Below are 24329 nucleotides of genomic sequence, written 5' to 3'. Positions count from 1 at the left end.
TGGTTGGGGAGGGGGCAGGGCCAAGGCCCTTGCACGAATTTCATGCACCGGGCCTCTAGTTGTAGATAACCAGGCATTGGGTACAACTACATACATACTCAAAAAGAATCAGAATGAATGTAGTCTTGAATGAGCCATTTGGACATAACCTAAGACTTTGAAAAGTTAATAATTGTGGTAGAATTACAAAATCTCAAGATGGCAATAAAATGGACCGTATCCTCTCATTTCCCCCTTACAAGCAAGAAATATGAAAAATAGTACATCAAAACTTTATGGTTTAAAGGTGTTTTGTTAAATCTGCTTCAAGTAATCTTTTAAGAAAAATGAGCAAGGGAATTTTTCAGGAGAAATCGCCTTCAACTGAAAAGGCTTTAAGTTTCTGACATTTTATAACTTTCTTTAACAATAATAATGAAGCACCTGCCCTGCCTGGAGATAAGGAGGTGATCCGTTTTGGTCTTTATGGTCACTTTGGATACTCTTAAGTCTTCCTTTAGTATTTAAAATTTTTTGTTGTTTGGTCGTCTGATGCATTTTTGCCGGGTTACCTTGGCAGTCCTCTTGGCATACTCATTGTGCTATTTAAAGTCAGTGACTACTAAAGCAGAAACACACCTCCCTTCCTTCCTTCATCAAATATCAGTTAATAAGCTGTTGTCAAAACAACGTGATCTGGGGTTCAAATTGGGTTCAAATCCCTGTTCCGATACATGTTAGGCATTGCTACAAATTATTTCATAAGAATAATGGTTAACGAGCGGGTCTTGCTCTGTGCTGGACACTGTTCTAAACACTTGGCTTATGTTAACAGCTTCATTCTCACAACCACTCTGTGAAGTAACACTATCATTTTCATCTCCTTTTCACAGAACAGCTAAGTAACGTGCTCATAGAGCTAGTCATATAAATAATACATATAGTCACAGAACTAGTACACGGTAGAAAAGGTGGTTCCTGCCTTGACCACCTCCCATAGTCAGGAGTCCTTGTATGTAAAACCCTTAGTTTCTGTGCTTGGCCTACAGTATGCATTGGGTAAGTGTTTACTATTGTAACAGGAAGGCTGTGGCTGAGACAACCCTTGTGAGAATGATTTCAGGCTTTTAATTGACTACACATTCATCAAGAAAACCCAGTCTTGGCTGCATTAATCAATATAGAGTATACCAAAGAAATGCATACACACACTTTGAATAATTATAAAGGCAGTGTTTATTAAAATACATTTAATTTTCAAAATTGAGCTATCAGTTGTCAAAGTGTGTATACATATTTGGGGAGACACCATATATAAAGTTTTCAGAATAGAAGGGGTGCCAGTCTCACTGTTCAGTTCACACTTCAAGAAAGACAATGGAAACAGGAATTCCAGGCAAATTAACCCCTCTCACCTTCATTTCATCATCTGTAAAATGGGTACCTGCCTCATGGGGTTGTGACCATAAAATAATTTGATGATTTCTTATTTTCATTGGTTAGAAACAATGAAAGAGCTGAAATGTTTAATCTAAAAAGTAAAAAAAAAAATGAGTGGGAAAATAGGAAATATGACTGTGATGATCTCCTTCAAAGTTTTCTTAGGTGAACAAGAGGTTAAGCCTTTATAATCCAAGATAGCAGAACTATTATCTAAGAATGAAAGAATTCAAGACGGGCAGATTCCAGCTTGATGTAAGGAAGTGCTCTCTAACATGTAAAGCTATCCAAAAGTGGAATGACTGTCTTGGGAGATGGTGCGTTCTTCCTGTGTCCAGGCATTCCAGCACAGGACAGGGGCTCACCTGGTGGGACTGGGCACAAGGGTGCCCCAGGCCCTCTCACTGTTGAGATTCGATGCGGGCCCGGTGTGTGTCACTATCACTGGCTCAGGTTCATTACATATATCATCTCATTTCATTTCAATAACCCAATGGGATACATTCTAATAGCAGTCTCTTTTACAGGAAAGTCGGAAAAATTCCATACCAAGTTCAAGAAGGCATACTTTGTAAATTATTAAGTCAAGTTTTGGACCCAGATTAACTCCCAAACCCGTGCTATTTCCAACATGGCCTTGCCTGGGCTTGCCAGCCAACTTCTTCCAAGCGTTATGTATAGAATAAACTGAAGGGTGTGTGTGTGTGTGTGTGTGTGTGTGTGTGTGTGTGTGTGTGTGTGGGGGGGGGGTGTGTGTGTGTGTGTGGCGGCGGGGGGTGGGGTGGGAGAGGGCAGTGGGCTCTGTGCAGGGTTACAAACTGAAAGCGTTCAGGCCAGATTTTGATTGACAGGCATAGTGCTTTTGGCTGTCAGTATTTATAATTAGAGGCGTTTACATAAAAATCTGTCTTAAAGATTGGCAACTCTAGTCACATTTGGCCCAAATTCCCACTTGGCAACAACTGGCTGCAGCATGCAGGGACTGCCCCTTTGTCACGGCCCCCACATTCTCACCTGCTACCACTCCTACTGCCTCTCATCCTGCTGCTGCGCTCGTCTGCCTGCCTTGCCCGGCCTCCAGAGGAATGTCACTGTGCTATGCTCATGTGCCCATTTCAGTGAAAACACACAAATCACAAGTTCAGGAGTAGGAAAGGGCCTGTCACGTTTTCTAGATGGGAAGTTGAGCTTGAGTCCCATGGTGGCACTGGGCGTCAGTGCAGGATCTCAACAAAATCCTGGCTCCTGACTCCCTACTGCACACACTCTGGAGAGAATGTTCTCCTGATGGGCAGTACGGAGGCTGCTCTCTAAGAGAACCCGTGTCCTGGCTGGAGAGGAGACTAACCAAGCCCCTGCCCTTGAGGATTACTGTGTCCTTGGAAGGCATTTTATCTCGAGTCTCCATAAAATAGGAGACTGGTTTGAGCGCTCTTGGTTCTGAGGGTTTTCAGAGGCCCCTTAAGAGTCCCCAGCACCTTCTGTCAGGGAGAGCTAAGCGGAAGTGTGAGGATTACTTATCAGTTTGTTGTTTCATATTTCTAAGTTCTTTCAGAAGATTCCAGGTTAACCCTGTCTTTGTGCCACCAGTTCTATCACTGCTGTGAATATTTGAAGGTGTAGTTGTCACTCCCAAGTCATTTGGGGGGATTAGGATCAGATTTTGGTGTGGTGGAGAGAGAATGGTCAAACAACTGGAATTCAGTTTTGGCTCAGCCATTAGTATAATTCCTGTGCTTGTGGGAAGGTTTCTCTCTGGGCCTCAGTTTCCTCTTCTGTAATGTAAGAGGCAATGTTAGGACATTTTAAAAGTCCATTGACAGTTTTACAAATATATGATTCAAAAGTAGAGCTGGGAATAATAGGACTTGGAACATGGCCAAAAATCTTGGCAGTAGAAGGAAAAGTAGTAGTCCATCAGAGCTCCTTGCTTCTTCCTTTTTCTTTCATTTCCTTCCTCCTTCCCTCCTTTCTTCCTTCTGTCCTTCTTTCCTTCCTTCTTTCCTTCTAACTTCTTTCCATCCATCCATCTCTCCATCTTCCCTTCTTTTTTTTCCCTTTCTTCCCCCCTCCCTCTTTCTTTTTACCTTCTTTCCTGTCTTTCTTTCCTTTTGAGATGCTTTACTTGATCAAGATGAAGATATGACTGATGTCATTCACTTAGTCAACATAGAAATCAACTAAGCAGTTTTATGTAAACACTCAGGGAGCAAAGTTCTAGGAAGCATGGAAAGCCTGAAACCTTTGTTGCCTTCCCTGATCTTATAAGCTAGTCAAGTTTACCATCTACCCAGTACCCTACTCTCATGTAGATCTTCAACTAACTTCTTTAAATCCTATCTACACATTTTTTAAAATGCTGTTCATATTCCCCCTCAAGGCAGAATTTAGTACCTGCTTTTTTTTCTAACATGAAAGGTCTGTAAGTGGGGGTACGTGTGTTGACCATGCTGCTAGAACATCAGGACCTTGAATTCCTGGACTGTGCTTTATGCGCTGTGCTGGGCACATGATATGTCCTAATTTAACTTTTTTCTTTCTTTGGCCTCATCCAATGTCTTCTCCAGAAATATCAATTGACTATGTGCCGTGTGTCCGGCCTATGCTAGACACTGGGTTGAGATGATTGATCACCCTAGTCACCTGCTACAGCCGCACACATTTCAAGGAACAGCTCATAGAAGATGCAAGAGGATAGAGAGAGGGTGGCCCATCATCTCTGTTTTCTTCTCTCCTTTCTAACTCTTGTCTTTTTCTCCTTCCTTGCTATCCAGTCCACAGTTATAAGTAGGCCAGTGGGCCTTCAAAGTGAGGCAAGGCAAAACTACATGTTTCTTTTTTAAAGTTAGGTAGGTAGTTGGGAAACAGCTTTTTTAGAAAGAGAAATTTCTTATTTTATACCACACAAATAATGCGTTTTTAAATTTTTTTTAGTTTGGGATAGCATCTTGAGTTTGAAATGTAATGACCTTTTCCTGTTTACCTTGCTTTAATAGAAATATTGTGTAAATTAGCTGTCTGGAGGCAGAAACTGGCAGCTGATGTTCCTAGGCCAGCTGTCCTGGGATTATTCACTTTTGAATCTGGATACTGATTCACCACTAGTGGTGACAGCGGTAAATTACAAGTGAAGTTTTGTGGTATTCATTTGGGTAATCAGGATAACTCACTAGGAAATACTTAATTTTATACTCCGTGTGGACCATAATACTCAGACACATCAGCCAGGTAACTTCTCATCTAAATGAAGACAGAGATGCTTCACTATGTTCCCCACTGACCTGGGCTGCCAAGGAGAACTGAAGGACATATTAGTAATCAAGATGGCTTTGTCACAGGGGAAAATCCCACTTTTTGTGAGTTGCTCACCCAGATGCAGAGGGGAGTGGGAGAAAACAGTTGCAAGGGCCCATGAAGTGAGGAGTCCACACTGGATGATCTCCAGGTACTATTCCAGCTCAGAAAATAGTGGGTCATCACATCTAAGAAAGAGTCTAAAGTTCTGTTTTCTTCAAAATAAGATTTTTAGGTATAATTCATATACCATACAATTTATAGAAAGTGTCCAATTTCATTGTTTTTAGCATGTTTACAGATATATGCAATCCTCACCAGTCTTAGAACATTATAGTATCTCAAAGAGTCCCCATACTCTTCAGCTACCTCCCCCCGCCCCCCAATAACTTTCAGCCCTAAGCCACCACCAATCCACCAGAATAGATTTGCCTAGTCTGGATTTTTTTATGTAAATAAAATAATAAAATATGTGACTTTTATTATTAAATAAAATGCATAAATATGTGCTTTTTTCATTCAGCATAATGTTTCAAGGTACCATTATCAGTACTTTGTATTTTTATATGGCTGAATAATATTCCACTGTAGATCTACATTTCAGCTACCTATTTATCAGTACATGGACATTTGAGTAGTTTTCACTTTTTGGCTATTATGGATAGTCCTCCAATAAACATCCACTTAGAAGTTTTTATGTAGACATAAGTTTTCATCCTCTTACGTAGATACCTAGGTAAGGAATTGCTGGGTCATATGTTTAATCATTTGAAGAACTGCCCGACTCTTTTCCAGAGTGACTGCACCATTTTACACAAACCAACAGTGTATAAGGGTTTTGATTCCTCCACATTTTTGCCAACACTTGTTATTATGACTTTTTGAATTCTGGCCATCCTGATGGGTATGAAGCAGTATCTCGTTGTGATTTTGATTTGCATTTCCCTGATGGCTCATGATGTTGAGTATCTTTTCAGGTGCTATTGACCATATGTATACCTTCTTTGGAGAACTGTCTATTCAGATCCTTTTTCCATTTTTTAATTTGTTTTTTGTCTTTATTATTGAGTTGTAAAAATTCTTTAAATTTATTAATATTACATTTCAATACATTTTATATAATCATGTATTATAGATATATTTATATATTCTAAAAATTATATAAATTTTAATGTATTCTATATATAAATATATTTTCTATATTTTAGATATAGGTCCTTTATCAGATATATAATTTGCACATATTTTCTCCCATTCTGTGGCTTCTCTTTTAACTTTCTTGTTAATATTTTTTGAAGCACAAAAGCTTTAAATATTGATGAAGTCCAATTGATCTATTTTTTTTCTTTTGTTGCTTGGATCATATCTGAGAATCTAATGGTAAATCTCAGATCTGAAGAATTACCTTTTTAATTTCTTTTAAGAGTTTTACAGTTTTAGCTCTTATATGTAGGTCTTTGATCCATTTGGAGTTAATATTTGTGTGTGATGTGAAGATCCAACTCCATTATTTCGTGGCATTGCTCCAGCACCATTTGTTGGAAAGACTATTCTTTTCCCATTGGATGGTCTTGGCATCTCTGTTGAAAATCAAGAGAGGGGCCAAGAGAGTGAGTGGAACTCAGGCTTGGAACAGACATACTCTCACTTCAGCCAGACCAAAGCCAGTGAAGACACAGACCCTCCCAGGTTCACTGGGGTGGGGAGATTCCACTCCTTAATGGGAGGAGCTGAATGTCTCATTACAAAGGGCATAGAAAAGGGCAGAGAATTGGAATTAGTTTTACATTCAGTCTATTACAATGGTCAGTCAATATTTGTTCTTGAGTGACTACAGAGATAAGGGAAAAAGGACACTGGTGGGGGTGGCTGATACATGTCATCCTGTCCCTTTCCCCAGTTCAGCTTCAGAGGACACACTTGGAACTCCATTGAGATTGAGGTTAGGGAGGAAAATAAGAGGAGTTAAATTCACGGAGAGTCTAGCTATACATTTGGAGACAGGGTCCTTCTCCCCTCTCACCCCACATCCCATCCTACATGTGCTCTGCCAAAGAACACAGCAAAGCACCCCTCTCCCGGGGTGGAAGCCAGGGGAGGCAGAAAAATTTTTTTAAAAAAATCAACTGACCATAGACTCATGGGCTTATTTCTGGTCTCTTAGTTCCACTTCACTGATCTATACATCTGTCTTTATGCTAGTACAACAGTGTCCTAATCACTGTTGTTTATGGTTTTAGTGGTAACTTTTTTGAAATTGAGAAGTATAAGTCCTCCAACTTTGTTTTCCTTTTTCAAAACTGTTTTGGCTATTCTCGGTCCTTGCTCTAAATTTTAAAATCAGCTTGCCAATTTCTATAAAGAAGTCAGCTGCAATTCTAAGAATGGCATGAAATTTATAGATCAAATTGCATAGAATTTATAGATCATCTTAACAATAGTAAGTCTTCCAATCCATGAACATTGGACTTTTCATTTATTTAGATCTTTAGTTTCTTTTCACAACTTTTTTAGTTTTCAAAGTACAGTATAAGTTTTACACTTCTTTTGTTAAATATATTCCTAAATACTTTATTCTTGTTTATGCTATTGTAAGTGGAAATGCTTTCTTAATTTTATTTTCAGGTAGTTCATTACAAATATATTGAAATAAAATTGGATTTTATATATTGATCTTGGATCCTTCAATTTTTTGCTGAACTCATTTAGTAGTTCTAGACTGTGTCATCTGAATAGAGAAAATTTCACTTATTCCTTTCAAATCTGGATGCCTTTTATTTCTTTTTCTTGCCTAATTGCATTGGCTAGAATATTGCAATGTTGTTTATAATAGCTATTGAATCTCAGTGGTTCTCAACCTTCTGGCCCTTTAAATACAGTTCCTCATGTTGTGACCCAACCATAAAATTATTTTTGTTGGCTACTTCATAACTGTAATGTTGCTACTGTTATGAATCGTAATGTAAATATCTGATATGCAGGATGGTCTTAGGTGACCCCTGTGAAAGGGTCGTTCGACCGCCAAAGGGGTCGCGACCCACAGGTTGAGAACCACTGGTCTAGTATGATGTTGAATAGAAGTGGCAAGAATAGACAAGCTTATCTTGTTCCTAATCTTAGGGTGAAAGTATCCAGTATTTCACCGTTAAGTATGATGCTAGCTGTTAATTTTTTTTTTGTACATGCCCTTTATCGGGTTGAGGAAGTTTCCTTTTATTCCTACTCTGTTGAGTGTTTTTATCATGAAAAAGGGATTTGAATGTTGTCTAATGCTTCATCTGTATCTAATAAAATAATCATGTGGTGTTTGATTGTTATTCTATTGGTATGGTATTTTAGTGACATTGATTGATTTTTGGATGATACACCAATTCTTGCATTCCTGGAACAAATTCCACTTGTCATAGCATATAATTATTTTTATATATTCAGTTTGCTAGTATTTTGCTGAGCTTTTTTGCATCCACATTCATAAAAGACATTGATCTGTAGTTTCCTTGTGAAGTCTTTGGTTTTGGTGTCAAGGTAATAATGGCCTCATAGAAAGAATTGGGAAGTTTTCCCTTCTGTTCTATATTTTAGAAAACTTTGTGCAGAATTTATATTAGTTCTTTGATATAGTTCACTTGCCATTTGGGCCTGAACTTTTCTTTGTGGGCAGTTGATTACTTTGTGGGCAGTTTAATTACTAATTCAATCTCTTTACCTATAGGTCTATTTAAGTTGTTTGTTTCTTGTTGCATTAGTTTTGTGTCTCTCTAGGAGCTTGCCCATTTCATCTGCTATCTGTTTGTTGGCATATAATTAGAATATTCCTTTATACTGCTTTCTATTTTAATAATGATGATAGCAATTTCTACTGTTTCATTTCTGAATTTATTCATTTTAAAAAATATATTTTTATTGATTTTAGAGAGGAAAGAAGAGGGAGAGAGAGATAGAAACATTAATGAGAGAGAGAATCATTGGTGGATTTTTCTCTATTGTTTTCCTGTTCTCTACTTCATTAATTTTCACTCTAATCTTTTATTTCCTCCCTTCGGCTTTCTTCAGTTTGCTGTTCTCTACATAGAATTCTAAAGTGGAAATTAGGATATTGATTTGAGATCTTTCTCTTTTTTCAATCTAGGCATAGAGCTGTAAATTTTCCTCTAGACATTGTTTTAACTCCATCCCATAAGTTTTGGTGTGTTGTGTCTTCATTTTTATTCATCTCAAAGTATTTTAATTTCTCTTTTAGTTTCTTCTTTGATTCATTAGTTGTTTAATTCCACGTATTTGTGAGTCTCCCAGGTTTCTTCCTGTTATTTGATTTCTAATTTTATTTCACTGTAGTCAGAGAACATAATTTGTATTATATTAATTGTTTTATGGCCTAACGTATAGTTTATCCTAGAGAATGTTCCAGGTGCCCTTGAGAAAAATGTATATCCTGCTATAATGGGTGGAGCATTCTATAGATGTCAGTTAGGTCTGGGTGGTTATTAATGTTGTTCAAGTCCTCTACTTCCATTTTGATCTTTTTTCTAGTTATTCTACCCATTATTGAAAGTGGGATACTATAATCTTCTATTATTGTTAAATTATAGAAGATTCTATCTTCATTTCTGATGTGTATTTCAGTGCTCTGTTGTTAGTTAAATATATGTTTATAATTACTATAACTTCCTGGTTGATTGACCCTATTATTATTAGAAAATGTCCCTCTTTATATCTAGTAACATTTCTAGTTTTAAAGTCTATCTTATCTAATATTAGTATAGCTACTTCAGCTTTCTTATGGTTGCTCCAGTGAAGAAATTGCTTTTTAGCCACCTTTTTGGCTCACATTTCAAATGAAACATTTCACCAGCTAACAAACTCTCGTTGGGCTCTAGGAATAGTCTACAACACAAAGACTTGTGTGACGTGAAAACTCTAACATTTCTAGTTTTAAAGTCTATCTTATCTAATATTAGTATAGCTACTTCAGCTTTCTTGTGGTTGCTCCAGTGAAGAAATTGCTTTTTAGCCACCTTTTTGGCTCACATTTCAAATGAAACATTTCACCAGCTAACAAACTCTTGTTGGGCTCTAGGAATAGTCTACAACACAAAGACCTGTGTGATGTGAAAACTCTTGTGTCTAGATAGAACCCTCTTCATGGGATTGCTTAATTGCTTAATTGTCCTCTTCACTTCATCCTCAACAAATTTAAGACTCTTTTCAAATAAGTGGGAGTCCTTATGACCACAACTGAAAGTTAAGAAAAATAAAATTAAAGGAAAAAGAAATCAGGAAATATTTATAAATATTATAGGAATAAACAAGTGCTGGTCCCTAGACGGGTGGCTCAGTTGGTTGAAGCATTGTCCCGTACACCAAAATGTTGCAGACTAGATTCCCAGTCAGAGCACATACCTCGGTTGTGGGTTTGATCTCTGGTAGGGAAGCAGGAAACAGCTGATTGATGATTCTCTCTCTTTCTCTATTTCTCTCTCTCTCTCTTCCTCTCTAAACACACACACACACAAACACATACACACAAGCATATCCTCGGGGGAAGATTTTTTTAAAGTGCTAGTAAACAAGATATTTACTCTTGAACCCCTCAAGTCAGAAAAGCTCCCTGAATTTTTTGGATCGCTCACTTGCTCTGAACCTACTAGAAGAATTCCGAGATGATGACAGTGGGAAACGAAGTAGAGTGAGGATGGCACACTGGGGCCTCTGTCTGTGTGCCCTAATGTGCCAGAGTATTACAGATTTCAAAAGGAAGAAAGAAAACATGTTAAAAAATAGATGTAATCCCATTCTGAGCAAGGGTCCCTGTCTGATCTTCCCCGGTGTCCCAGCCCACTTGTTTTGAAGGATGACAGCCCAGATACTCCCGTTGGATGAGAAAACCTCATAGACTGTGCCAGTTTCCTGTCACTGCTTTGAGCTCCAATAGTTCAGGAAGGGGAGGGTGGCGTGACCTCTACCTCGCTGTGTTGGCATGAGTCCCTGGTGACAGTGTGTCTGCGCCGCTGGGACACTGGCAATCTTTGGAGTAGCTCTTCCTCACTCTTTCAACAACTAGCCAATTTGGTCTCAGGAAACCACTCTGCAGTGGTGGCTGGGTTTGGAAGTCATTTTTAATTTTGTGACAAAGACAAATGTGTCCTATGGGAATAGTAAGTGGTTTTACTGGTGATATTAATGGAACTGTGACCTCTTCTGTATCTATGATCCTGCAAAACAAAAAATGTTTGTATTCTAATATGTCAGGCAAGTTCATTCTTAGCCCTTCCTTGAAGCAAACTGCAGAGGAAATATACTATTAATAAGCCCAGAGAATATTGTTTGTGAGTGTGTGTGTGTGTGTGTGTGTGTGTGTGTATCTAGTCATGAGCTCATTTGCAAACACAGTGGATACAAATTATGTGTTTTGAATTATGTTAGGATGGACACAACTCATTGGTTCTGACATCTTTGAACAGAATTGCAGTGGGCCCAGTGCTGACATCGGTATTGAATTTTAAAGGGCAATAGCTGTAGTAAAATTCAAGTGTTTAGAAAGAAAAAGAAGAAAGCCAAAGGCACATTGAATGGACCGCTTCTATTTTCATTTGGGATTGGCATTCATTAGCCTAGATGTGACTACGCTGATGTTTACTATTTCCTGCAGGAACTTTTATGCCAATGTCCTTGGTTGAAAATGGTTGCTTAAGGAGACAGTAAATTAAATGTGAAGGATTTACAGTTTAGTTACATGAATTAAACCATTTCCTGGTGTTTGTGTTTACCTTGGGACTCACAAAGGAGACAAAATATAGACTCACAGGAGGAAGGGAAGGAATGATCAAATACCAATAGCCTCTGCCTGATTGTCTAGCTCAGCAAATTTATTTAGGAGACGAATTTCGTGCTGATAATGAATCTTTGTCCTTGTTAATTAGCTTTCCCTCCCTGCATATGCTATTGCACACTTTGAGCTTTCCTAAACAGACATAATTATTCAATGTCATGATTAATATCTCATTCTATTATATTGGACAAAACTAAATCAAATGCAAATTTTATACTTTTCCTCAAGTAAAAAATGGATGGTGCTTTATAATTTGAGACTTAAATTCAATAATTGAAAATGTTATTATAGCCCTGGCCGGTGTGACTCTGTTGGTTGGCTGCCGTCCTCTGCACTGAAAGGTTGCAGGTTCGATTCCCCATCAAGGCACATGCCCAGGTTGTGACCTCAATCCCCAGTAGGAGGCATGCAGGAGGCAGCAGATCAATATTTCGCTCTCGATATTTCTCTCTCCCTCTCCCTCTCTCTCTAAAATCAATTAAAAAAAATTTTTTTAATGTTATTGTAAAGTAATACAATCATTCTAGGAAAACTGACAAATACAGAAGGTAAATGAGAAAATAACCTATGAAGTCACTACTCAAAGATAATCATTAACATTTTATTATATGAATTTTGTCTTTTATTTTGGTGCCATTTTATGAATATATAACTTTTAATAGTTAATAGTTAATATCATGAACATAATTTGTGATTTTTATATATCCTAACCCCCTCTTTCCAATAAGTTCAAATTTCTCATAATAATAGTACTCACACATATATAGTACTAATCTGCCAGGCACTATTCTAAGCACATACATTAATTCATGTAAGCCTCATTCTAACCCCTTAAAGTAGATTTTATGAGTGAGACGCAGGGTAAAATGATCTACTCAAAGTCTCACAACTAGTAAGGGGCAGAGCCAGGATTCAGACTCAGGTTGTAAAGTGTGTGCTTTTAATCACCATGATCTGTTGCCTCCCTCTGATTGTCCACTTCTGAAAGGCCCTGGCCTGAAGCTGTCCTGTGTTCTTCTCAGAATTCCTCTAAGTCTAGAAAGTATGACATGCCACATACTTTCCCTGGAACATGCGAAAATCAGCCATATCTCTGAAAAACAACTGCCACCTACAGCCCTTCCCCTGGGGAGCCCTCCCTCAAGAGAAGGCTGGTGATCTAGTCCCAAAGAGAAACTGCTTCCAGGCCTGGCTCTGTTCATGTCCACACAACTCGTTTCATCTGTTTACACCTCTGTTTTCTCATCTATAAAGTGATGGGGCCATACAGCCCTTCACTCATTTATTGGCTCATTCATTCATTTACTACACATTAGGCAATCTTGCCTCTATTTCCTCTCCTCTAGGAGTTCATCATCCAATGTGTAGCCAGAGAATTAAACTGCCAGTTCAGTGTCAGTGTGTGAAGTGTGGTGATGGAGAATGCTGGGGATGTTGGAAAGCTCCTAAGATGAGCTGGGGCAGAGAGAGGGGTTAAGGAAGGGGCTAGCCTGCAAGGCTTCCCAGAGGATGAGTAGGAATGGTTTAGGCATCTAGGGGCATAAGACGTATGCTGCGATGATAGGGTCTCTCTAAGGACCATCCCATTCTCAGTGGGCTGCCACAATGTCAGCAATGGCACCTTTTTTTTTTTTTGCTTAAAATTACAGGAATTTATTGTTTCACATTCTAGAGACTAGAGGTCTGAAATCATGGTTTCAGCTGGTCTATGTTCCCCTGAAACCTGAAGGGGAGCGTCCTTCCATGCCTCTGACCTTCTGGTGGTTGCTGGCTGTCCTTGGCTTCCCTTGCCTTAAAGCTTCATCATTCCAGCCTCTGCCTTTGTCCTCACATGGCATTCTCCCCTGTGTCGGTCTTCAACAGCCAACTTTTTATAAGGACACTAGTTACATTGCACCAGGGGCCCACTTAATTGAAGTAATTACATTGGCAATAACCCTCCTTTGACCCAAATGAGGTCACATTCTGAAGTACTGGGATTAGAATGTATCATTTTGGGGAAACACAGTTCAACCCATAGCAATCACTGGAGCCACCATTGAGCCTAGGCAACCATTCCCTACTTACCGTCTAGTTTCTCCAATTCATTCTCCGCTCAGCATCCAGAATGAGCTTCCTCATCTCCAGCAAGCAGGTGGGGGCCTAATTAGTTCCTTCAGGTCCAGAGAGATTTAACATCAGACTTCTTTTCATCTGGGCATCTCAGGCTGAAACCAAGGGAAGATGGCAACACAGTAACTCCTGAAGAGATCACTGTTGGTGGATTTCCAAGGGCAAGGGAATGGTACATGTGAGGATGTTTCTAATAGGATCTGATGCTCGTTCTTGTCCCCAGAAGAATTACAGAGAATGTGTGGATTTCATTATGGGATGATGTACTATGGCAGCGTCCATATTGCCTCACCAGCTACAGGGTCTAGATGTTTATAATATAATCATTGATATATACATAAATTTCTCCACTTTCTTCTCATTCAGATACAAGTCGACCTTTCTTGGAGATGCACACTGAAATGCCTGAAGTGATAAATATAACTGAAGGAAGGCCGTTCGTCATTCCCTGCCGGGTTACATCACCTGACATCATTGTTACTTTAAAAAGGGTAAAGTTGAGCAATGCTATTCTCAGAATTTTTTTACTGCAAATGAGCATAGTGAATTAATTAATTTTTTCCTTAGGCAATTGGGCTTCTTAGTGGGCTTTTAAATCACACCCTTTTACCATAAAGCATGAGTGCTACATGTTATACCATGCATGTATTTAAATGGAATAAAATGATCATGTCTTAAGCAAAAATCAATGTGAATAATGAAAGAACTAAAATCATGAAAATTTTTGTACTTGCCACAAATCCAAATGTCTGCAAAGATGAGAAAAAGCTTACACAAATGATAACTTGGCAGAGTGGTGAATCCAGGTTTTTGCTAAAGACAGAGCTGTCAGGCAGGCGCCCACCCCAGCTCCCACCTTTGGCCTGAGCCAGGAAATTCTTGGTAACAAAAGGCTTTGCTCCTGCTGGGCATCCAAACGTGGCCTCTTGGGGGCAAGGGGGGCAGGAAAAGAATGTTATAAATGAGATTTTTCTTCCTATTATGTTGTAAGATGTTCGTGAGGATAAGAAAAAAAGATTTAGGTTCGAACTTAATAAAAACAAACGCTAAACTATGGCAGTCCCGCTAATTCACCAGCTACAGGAGTTTAGGAATACACTAAGACTAAGAATTGAATAAAAGCTCCTATACTAAGAAATTCAGCCCCAGGACACACACACACGCACACACACACACACACACACACACACACAGAAACGTGAATCCTGAGAGCTTAGAGCTTTAAGAGAAAAAGTTAAGACTGTCCCACCACATGTAGCTACTCAGGGTGTACTAGCCTGTGTGGTGATGGTCAATAGGAGAAGTTTAGGGTGACTTGCAGTGTCCCCTATGGGCCTTGGATAGTGAAATGTGATGGGGTATCTATCTCCCTGTCTTCTTCCTTTGCATTCACTCTCCTACATTGTTCATTTAAGCCTTCAGTACAGTCCATCAGAGACAGGTTTGGGCTTCTATTACATCTGTGCATCTTTGCCAGAAAACATAAAATCCAAGTTGAAAATAGCAGAGGAGTCTAACTCCATTGGTCTTAGAAAAAAACTGAGAGTAAGGGACCCGTATCCAGACTTCTTCAGTGTCCTCACTGTAAGTGCCTTGGAGGAAGTCACAGGCCTCCCTGCATGGCTTCTTACCAAGGGACCCGTATCCAGACTTCTTCAGTGTCCTCACTGTGCCTTGGAGGAAGTCACAGGCCCCCCTGCATGGCTTCTTACCGCCCTACACTCACCCGCTGGACAAACTGGCACGTGACCAACCCTCTCTCTGCCTCAGTGTCCTCATTTCAGAGATGGGAGCAATTACAGCAGCACCCACCTCACAGGGCTGTTAGGAAGCCAAGGGAGGTAGTCTATGGAAAGCACTTGGAACAATGCCAGGTGCAAGTAGCCCTAAATCAAGAGTGAGCGTTTTTATTATTTAATCTAGCAGTTTAATACTCAATACCGGATTACTACCAAGTTGTTTTCAATAGCATGGCATCACTCCTCTTAGTCTGATATGTTAATTGCTATGTGATTGATATGCAACTTCTGTGTTTCATGCAAGCCCCCTGCTTTTTGCTCCTAATGCAGATCTGCTGCAAGGAACATTCCCAAATTCCCACATGTAAAATTTTGTGGGGTGGGGGGAGTTTGTTTACTCTGTTTTTCTACCTAAGATCAATGAGAGAGAGAGCGAGAGAGAGAGAGAGAGAGAGAGAGAGAGAGAGAGAGAATATGAACAAAGCCTAACAGGGCATGTAAAATTTTGTGGGGTGGGGGGAGTTTGTTTACTCTGTTTTTCTACCTAAGATCAATGAGAGAGAGAGCGAGAGAGAGAGAGAGAGAGAGAGAGAGAGAGAGAGAGAATATGAACAAAGCTCTAACAGGGATTCTGGTTTGACACATACTTACTGAAAATAATCTAACCTATTACATATATATGCTGACATGAAATTAATGTAAGGTCCCTTCCATTTCTCTTATTGGGCCTTTTCTTCCAATTTGCCACCCGCTCCCTCTCCTTTTCCTGTGCCTGCTTTTTCAGAGCCATTACCTGCTGGACACCGGCCTCCCTGTCAGTCCTTTCTTTCTCCTGCCTCTATAACATGTGCAGCCACTGCCGCAGCTGACGAGCTACATAATCTTTTGCTATTTTAGCTCTTGTCAACTACAAATAAGAAACCCTACTGGTGGCAGTAACGGATAGATTGGAACAAGATAAACACTTTAGAGGGAATTTTACTGTTTTTAAGCTGTGCGGAGGAAATCCGCCAGCAACCCATCTCTCAGATTCAGCACATGCTTGTTTTCACGTATTTTTAAAGCATCATGATTTCAATCCCTGACTTAAATTTTTCTGAATTTTTCCCTTAATAGTTTGCACTAAGTTAGAATATTGTTTTTCCCCACTGAATGCAAAGCATCCCTAGGTTTGCAGAGAGATACTGATTTACTAAAACATAAAACGCACCCTCAGTCCCTTTCAGTTCTTCATAAGCAGGAGTCATTCATTCCAAACCCAAGCAACACTCAGGTAACATATTTGCATATCCAGACATTCCCTGGGAGAGAGGCACTGGTGACTTTGGGGATAGAAATTCAGCCCCAGGACCACAAATCCCAGCCAGATTAGCTTCTTCAGCAAGTAATATAAACAAATGATAAATGGATAGAGTGAGGTAAGGGGTCCTTTTTTAAAGAAGATAGAAAAGATTCGAAACTTCTTCATGGCAGTTTGGCCTTTCCTCTAGGTTATCTGGTTTTTTCCCTTTCCAAGTTGGGACAAACAATAGAGGCAGTCAGAGGGTAGGCACTGCCCCTGCACGGGGCTGGCAACCTGGCATCGGGGCATTGGGCCGGGCCCCTCTGTGGAGCAATGATCCTTTAAAACGTCTAATCCCAAGGCAGACTGTTTATACGATAGTCTTTAAAAATGAAGTCCTTGGGGCCTAGAAGAAGGCATAAGGGGAGAATCAGGTCCTGGATTCTTCTCTTCTGTTTGGACTCACTGTGCTTGGGAACACTTCAAAGAATTGGAGAGCACTCCAGCCATCACAGTGCCTCCGGCCTCCGCATCTGCTGGCAGCTGTCTTCATTGTTGCAGACTCAGCTTGAGGTGGGGGGGTCCCCCTCCAGAGGCAGTCAATGCCTTTGGCCTTCTCAGAATAACAACCCCGTGTATGCTCTGACTCTTGGAGGATCTGGAGGGATCCAGTCCTTTAAAGACTGTCGCCTCTAGTGAATCATGCGAAATAGGAGGACAAGTTACAGCTTGTTAACAGATAAAGACATTCATGAGGATATCCTGGCAGCCCCAGTGGAAAAAAACACTAACTGGTTTCTCTATTGAGTATCAGGCCAGTTTATTACTAAGGTTCTCAGAGGCCAAAGAGACACAGGCTCACACTAGAAGTCTGACCTGACCACTGGGCCCATCCTAGGTAGGTGCAGCTTGTTGCTAAGGCTGATAATCAGTTATTGTAATTACTCTAACTTATCATAATAAATGTATATATTGCTACATGTAAAGAAAACTGAAGGCCCGCTTATAATAAACTGGATTTTTACCTGTGCTATTTGTATTTTAGATGAAAATTATGTTTTCAAAACCTACTAATGAACGCTACTGCCACGGTGTTAATATGATTTTGTTAAAGCGTGTTCCTTCCTTTACAGTTTCCATTTCATACTCTGATCCCTGATGGAAAAAGAATAACCTGGGACAGTAGGAAGGGCTTTTTAATTTCAAATGCAACATACGAAGAAATAGGCCTTCTGACCTGTGAGACAACTGTCAACGGACATTTGTACCAGACAAACTATCTCACATATCGACAAAGTAAGTGATGTTCCAATGGCGAGAACATAAACCAAAATACTCAGGGTTTAATCTGCTTAATGAAACCTTGATTTTAAAACATGTTATTTCTTATACTTGCAGCCACTACAATCTCAGATGTCCAAATAAGCCCACCAAGCCCTGTCAAGTTACTCAGAGGTCAGACTCTGACCCTCAACTGTACTGTCACCACACCCTTCAATACGAGAGTTCAAATCAAATGGACTTACCCTGGTGAAGTGAGTGACCGATTTTTCTATTTCTTCTGTAGGATAGTATTTATTTTTAGTAAGTGAAATGCCACTGTGTTTTTGCAGTGGGGAAATTGGAATATTTGACTCCTATGGCAGTTTGAGTCAATAAAGAAGCTTTGGGTTTGGTGGGTGCTTTTTTGGCCTGGCATTTCATGAATCTGGTAGGCATAGATATGGTCTTTTGATGTGCAGAGGTTTTGTTTTGAAGTGTATAGACTGGTATTTCTATTGCATGATTCTGAGTGGAAAAAGGGATTGTTTCATCCTTGGAAACCATTCTCTAGGATTTAGAGATGAGAGAGAAATTTATCACTAATGCCAGGCAGGGACTATCTTTTGTAACAACAACAACAAAAAGTTGTCAGCGCATTCATTTAAGATACTGGCAGACAGTCAGGCTCCTGATTGGAGCATGTTTGGAAAAGATAATACAACCCAGCCATCCAGTGTTCCATTTGCTAAGTGACAAAGAGCAATTCTGTCCTTCAGAAAAATGAGAAGAATGAAGATGGAGTTGGGTTCCCTTACACAAGTTAAACATCCTTGCAAACAATTACTTTAAAAATGTGTAGATGGAGAACCTATGATAAACTGTTCAGAAATGTTTGACAGTAGGTCCAGCCCCCATTTCTTGTGTATCAGTGTGAGTTATGTGGCATATCCCAAGTACAGTCATCTGTTATGCTATTCAGATCACCCAATCACCAAGTTCACTTATGATTAAATTATGTGCGAAAGTTTAATGCATCCGCCCCAAGCTATTGTTTTTCATCAACATTTCTCGCCCTGGAAATTGAATAATTTAGCAATAAAAAGGTGTAACAAGTGCCCTGTAGGGACACATTAAGGATACATTAGCCAAAAAATTTTCTAGAAAATGGTATTGTTTCATTTAAATAGAAATGCTATGACTTATAGCAGTGATGGCGAACCTTTTGAGCTCGGCGTGTCAGCATTTTGAAAAACCCTAACTTAACTCTGGTGCCGTGTCACATATAGAAATTTTTTGATATTTGCAACCATAGTAAAACAAAGACTTATATTTTTGATATTTATTTTATATATTTAAATGCCATTTAACAAAGAAAAATCAACCAAAAAATGAGTCCGCGTGTCACCTCTGACACGCATGTCATAGGTTCGCCATCACTGACTTATAGCAATATTTTCTGGGTTTTGATAGAAATCGAATATTCTTGATCAATCAAATATTCTGAATAAATACCAAGAGGAGAGAAACTTTTATCCTGTTAGTGTTGCTACCCTAAGTAAGAAAATGATGATACATCTGTTGAAAGACAATAACCTTCTAAAATGGCTCTGTCCAGTAGAACTTCCTGAGATGGAAATATTCTATATCTCTGCATCCAATATAGTAAACACTAGCCACACATGGTTATGAGCACCCAGAATATGGCTGGTGTGATTGAGGAACTGAATTTTTAGTTTTGTTTACTTTTAACTTAAATAGCTGCATGTGACTGGTAGCTCAGTACTGGACAACTCAGTTCTGAAACACAGGGTCAGCTGTTTTCCAAGGCAGAAATGACATCGATAGTACTCTGACTTGGAAATGAAAGTATTCTCAAAGGGAGAGTAATAGCTCCAAAACTGAAGTTGCTGAAAGCCCCTCAATCTGTTAGTTCAGGGGATTTTTGATGTTGGAGAGTGACATTTTCTCCCTCGTTACTGCGGAGAATGAAAAACATGACTTAAATGTGTGTCTGTTTCAACAAGGCAATAAAGGGATAGGTGGGTAGAAATTACTAAACATGACACAGAGGAGAGAAGTTCAAGACACAAATATCAGTTCTGGACAGTTTCCAAAGTCTTTTTTCCATGCCCTCTCATGAGGAAGAATTGAGAGAAGGAAATAACATATTATGTGCTATAACATGTAATGCTAAAAAAAAAGAGAGAGAGAGAGAGGAAGGAACAATGAAAGGAAAAGGCAATGTGATCTCATCTTCTCAAAGCCAGAGCGGTCACTGTGGCCAGGTCACAGTGCGGACTCCAGGCCTGCTCTAGGTCTCCCCTGAAGCAAACACGAGACAGCACCCACCAAGTGTCGGCTGACCATGTTGATGGTTTTGCATGTCCCCTGATCCATTTAGTGTGATTTAGCAGAAATGGGCAAGCATTCTTCAAATGGTGAAATAATGAAGCTGGGAGTGTTACACCTTAGTAGGTGTGGCCAGGACTCACTATCTTTTCCTTCAATTCAAGTAAGGAAGCAGAAGAAAACTCACATGGTGATTTATTAAGAAAAACACTGTCATTAAATCAGTGCTAAGGATATTGCCTGCGTTTGTGTGTGAGATCTATGCCTAGAGAATACGTGACTGTTTAGAGGGGTGTGTGTGCTGGAGGGAAGACTAGATTTCCACTCAAAGACCTAGTTTTGCCTTCTTTGGCCGGTGTCTCTGACACTTCAGTGTGCATCTGTAAAAGGACAATAATCCTGCCAGTCTGACTGGGTGGTGGTGAGAAACAATTGAGATGATGTATGTGCAAGTCCATCTGAAGAAGAGGAAGTCCTTAGAAAAATGCCACTGTGCACATACTTGAAATAACCAGACAGAGATGTAATTTCCAAACCTTTTGCTCCAGGTGGGTTTGCTTTTCAGCATCAAATGTTGATCTCGGTAATAATCCGAGAAGTGCTACCACTTTAAGGGTGAACAATTACTACTTCTAATTTGTTATACATTTTATTTCTAGACAAATAAGAGCGCCTCTATAAGGCGTCGATTTGACCAAAGCAGTCCCCATGGCAATATATTCTACAGTATTCTTGTTATTAACGAAGTGCAGAGCAAAGACAAAGGCATTTACACCTGTCATGTGACAAGTGGCCCATCCTACAGATCTGCGAACACCTCAGTACTTGTATATGGTAAGCAACTCAAGCTCTGCTTTCTAGCCATTGTGCTTTGGGGGAGGGTTCTATATACCAAGTAAATTTTCTTTTGGCCAACAGGAACACTGTCACCTCTTCCCCCTGCCAAAAAGCAAATCACACTAGGTGCTCTTGTAATACTTTTGAATTGAACAGAGAATCTTTTCCTTACAAATTTATTGTGGTTAATAATTACTCAGTTAGGTCACATTCAAAGCTATATGAAATCCTTTATTTAGTGTTGCTTATAAACAAAACAGAAAAATAGGATCATTTTTACCTTTATTTTCAGAAGGAAATTTCTAAGGTATTACTGTAATTTAGAGAAATAAAAATATAGTGCGATAAATTATTTAGAATTGATGCTTTTTTATCTCTGGTTTTACTTTAAAAAAATCCTAATATTTTTGCTCAATTTCAATAGGCAAATTCTTTTAAGAAAATACTTAATGCTCTTTAGAACCCTCAAAAACCTTATTCATCCCCAGTGTTGAAAAGAAAAACAGTGTAAGGAGCAGAAACTAGGGAACAATTCTATCAGTGCCTTTCATACTCTTTTGACTTTCTCCGGGTGTTTTTTTATATAAAATTAGCTGTTTTAGGGTGACTGGAGCAACTTTCATTGTATTCATATGGCTGGGGGAATGTTTAGAAGTATCTTTTTAATTTTTTGTTGTTGTGATATAGACCCTTCAGGTGTTTCACTCTCTGTTCGCCTGAAACTGCTTTTGTGCCTCTGGGACTTGCAACCACTTGATTTGAAAGTTTTTCACCAGTTAGGGTACTTTTAAGTTATTTTACTCATTGATCACTATTTGGGCTCATTGATAAGCTTGACCGTAATTCAGCTGTTTTTTTATTCATTGCTTAGACCCTTCTTTAATGAAGGAGTGAGTTAGTGTTTTTGTTTTGTTTACATAAATATAGTCTTTTCTAATATATTGATCATTTTTCCTTTCAAAGATGAACCATTCATTACTGTGAAACATCGAAAACAGCAGGTGCTTGAAACTGTAGCTGGCAAGAAGTCTTACCGGCTGTCGATGAAAGTGAGGGCATTTCCCCGGCCAGAAGTGGCATGGTAGGACTGAAATTATTTTCCTATCAGTTCATGATAAGGTTTGTAAGTCTGAAAATGCAGGAGCTCACTGGCTTGATTTCCTAAAAATAATCAAGATCAGTTCCCAGGACAGCAGTGGAGAGCTAAGAACTGTGTTGAGTCTGGCTGGGAGTGTGGCAGGCAGGAAGGGCTAGAGGGAGGAGCGGTCCTGTGCCAGGGTGGAGCGGGGATTAGGGTTTTTTGAGTGCTCATTGCAGTTTAGGCATTCATTCACCCTGACTAAATTTCTGCATCTCTAAACCTTCCTATGATGTCAGCATCCTCTGAACGGAACATGTTGGCAATGACTAGGAAGCCTCCTGAATAAATAACATGCTCTATTAACCCTGGAGAAGTGGACCCTTGTGGCGAGGATAATAATTCTCTTATTATCTGAAAATAATTCTTTTATATACAGCTGGGTGAAAATTCCAGTCTTGTTTTAAAGTCAAACAAACATTAATAAAGTCAAGATTTATTCCATTGCAGGGGTGGACAAATGCACTTACTTGAACTAATTACGTTTTTTTTGGCTCAAAGTTTGCATATTCAGAAACTCCTTAAGCGATTTTTTTTTTTTGTGGTAGCAGCACCTGATGTAAAACAATGTAATCTGTTTAAAATCTGCAGGCATTTTTAAAGCACTTTTGAATGCCAATATCTTTGGCTTTAACTATTACATTTTAAACAAAGAGTATAGTACAAAACCAATTAGGAAAACAGTCCAAACAATATAAAAGTGGTGCCATTTTAGAATCTCCTCAACCAGAGATTACTTTGCTTTCATTATCATATGAAATAGTGTTTATTTTCAGTTTCCTCAAATAGTTAACAGACACTTAAAGAGAAAATTAGATTTGTTCTATGCCCCTTCATGCTGTTGCAGTAGAAGAGAGATTGGGGGAGGGAGGCTTCCTAATATCTAAGATATTAATGTATCTCTCTAGGAAGCACATTCCTTCTTTCCTCATATGAGAGTATCCCTCTTCATGCTGTTGCAGTAGAAGAGAGATTGGGGGAGGGGGCTTCCTAATATCTAAGATATTAATGTATCTCTCTGGGAGGCACATTCCTTCTTTCCTCATCTGAGAGTATCCCCATCTATTAAGCAGTACCAATTTTTTCAGTCACTAAGTAGCAAGGACCTAAAACAAAACAGAAAATCAATCCATTTTCAAAAATACTGACTTGTTAATAGGAAATACTTTACAGTAATACTAAGGTGATATTTGTAATCACAAAACAGAGCACAGTCATTTTAAATGCTTGGGAACTGAGACCCATTCGTAACAGGAATGTGTTTGCAGGACTGTGTGACACATGCATGGATACGAAGTAAAACCACGCCCAATATTATATACCTTTACACAGAACACAATAAACTCCTAACAGATTAAAAACTGCTCATTTTAAGAACCTTCCAGTTTAATGAGGTTACAGAAGTTTAAAGTTAGAAGAGATTTTTGAGGAATTCTATAGAAAACTTGGAGAAACCGAGGCTCGCACGGGCACGCCAGGTGCTCAAGTGCAGTGGCTGAGCCAGGCCCCGCTCAGGCCTCCTGGGTCTCAGTGATGTAGGAAGCTGCATGATAGCGAGGCATCAATTCTATATTTAAAGTTAAACTTTTTAAAACGTTTATACCTTTTGTTTGTGAGTTTTGTGCCTTAACTATTCTTCAGGGGGAAAATCTTGATAATCTTGATTTCACTATAGTTTTTGAAAGGGACAACTGCTGTGACCATTTATATAGCTAATAAGAACTCCACATGAGATCACAATAGGAAAGTCTATTTTTATTTTTATCTGGAGAAGTGATCTAATTGATCTGACTTACAATGGCCCTTGTATTGCTGGTGGAGCCTCATGGAAAATATCTTGGAGGGAATCGCCCGGTGCTTCTGGGTTACTACTTAAGTCACAATGGTGACCAGAGCCCTTCTGGGTACATTGAACCATCATTTCTCTGTCTCCCTCAGCTTACTTACTTCTCTTTGCCAATAAATATGAAGTGTTTCCCAGACTAAAAATCGCATCTGGCTCTGGCCGGTGTGGCTCAGTTGGTTGGGAGTCGTCCTGGGCACCAAAAGGTTGCCGTTAGATTCCCG

General features: G+C 39.3%; 1 protein-coding gene across 1 annotated transcript in view; it reads left to right on the top strand.

Moving 5' to 3' along the window:
* Positions 1–24329, top strand: part of FLT1 (fms-related tyrosine kinase 1) — a 175156-nt gene that overhangs the window by 20575 nt on the left and 130252 nt on the right. The window contains exons 4-8 of the mRNA XM_005877272.1: positions 14021–14145; positions 17809–17971; positions 18074–18210; positions 20947–21121; positions 22088–22205. Coding sequence (XP_005877334.1) covers positions 14021–14145; positions 17809–17971; positions 18074–18210; positions 20947–21121; positions 22088–22205 — 718 coding nt within the window. The remainder of the gene's footprint in view (positions 1–14020; positions 14146–17808; positions 17972–18073; positions 18211–20946; positions 21122–22087; positions 22206–24329) is intronic.

Source organism: Myotis brandtii, unplaced genomic scaffold (genome assembly GCF_000412655.1).
Source record: "Myotis brandtii unplaced genomic scaffold, ASM41265v1 scaffold513, whole genome shotgun sequence".
Lineage (NCBI taxonomy): Eukaryota > Metazoa > Chordata > Mammalia > Chiroptera > Vespertilionidae > Myotis > Myotis brandtii.
The sequence above is the reverse complement of the archived record's forward strand: the minus strand, read 5'-3'. Positions and strand labels throughout refer to the sequence as shown.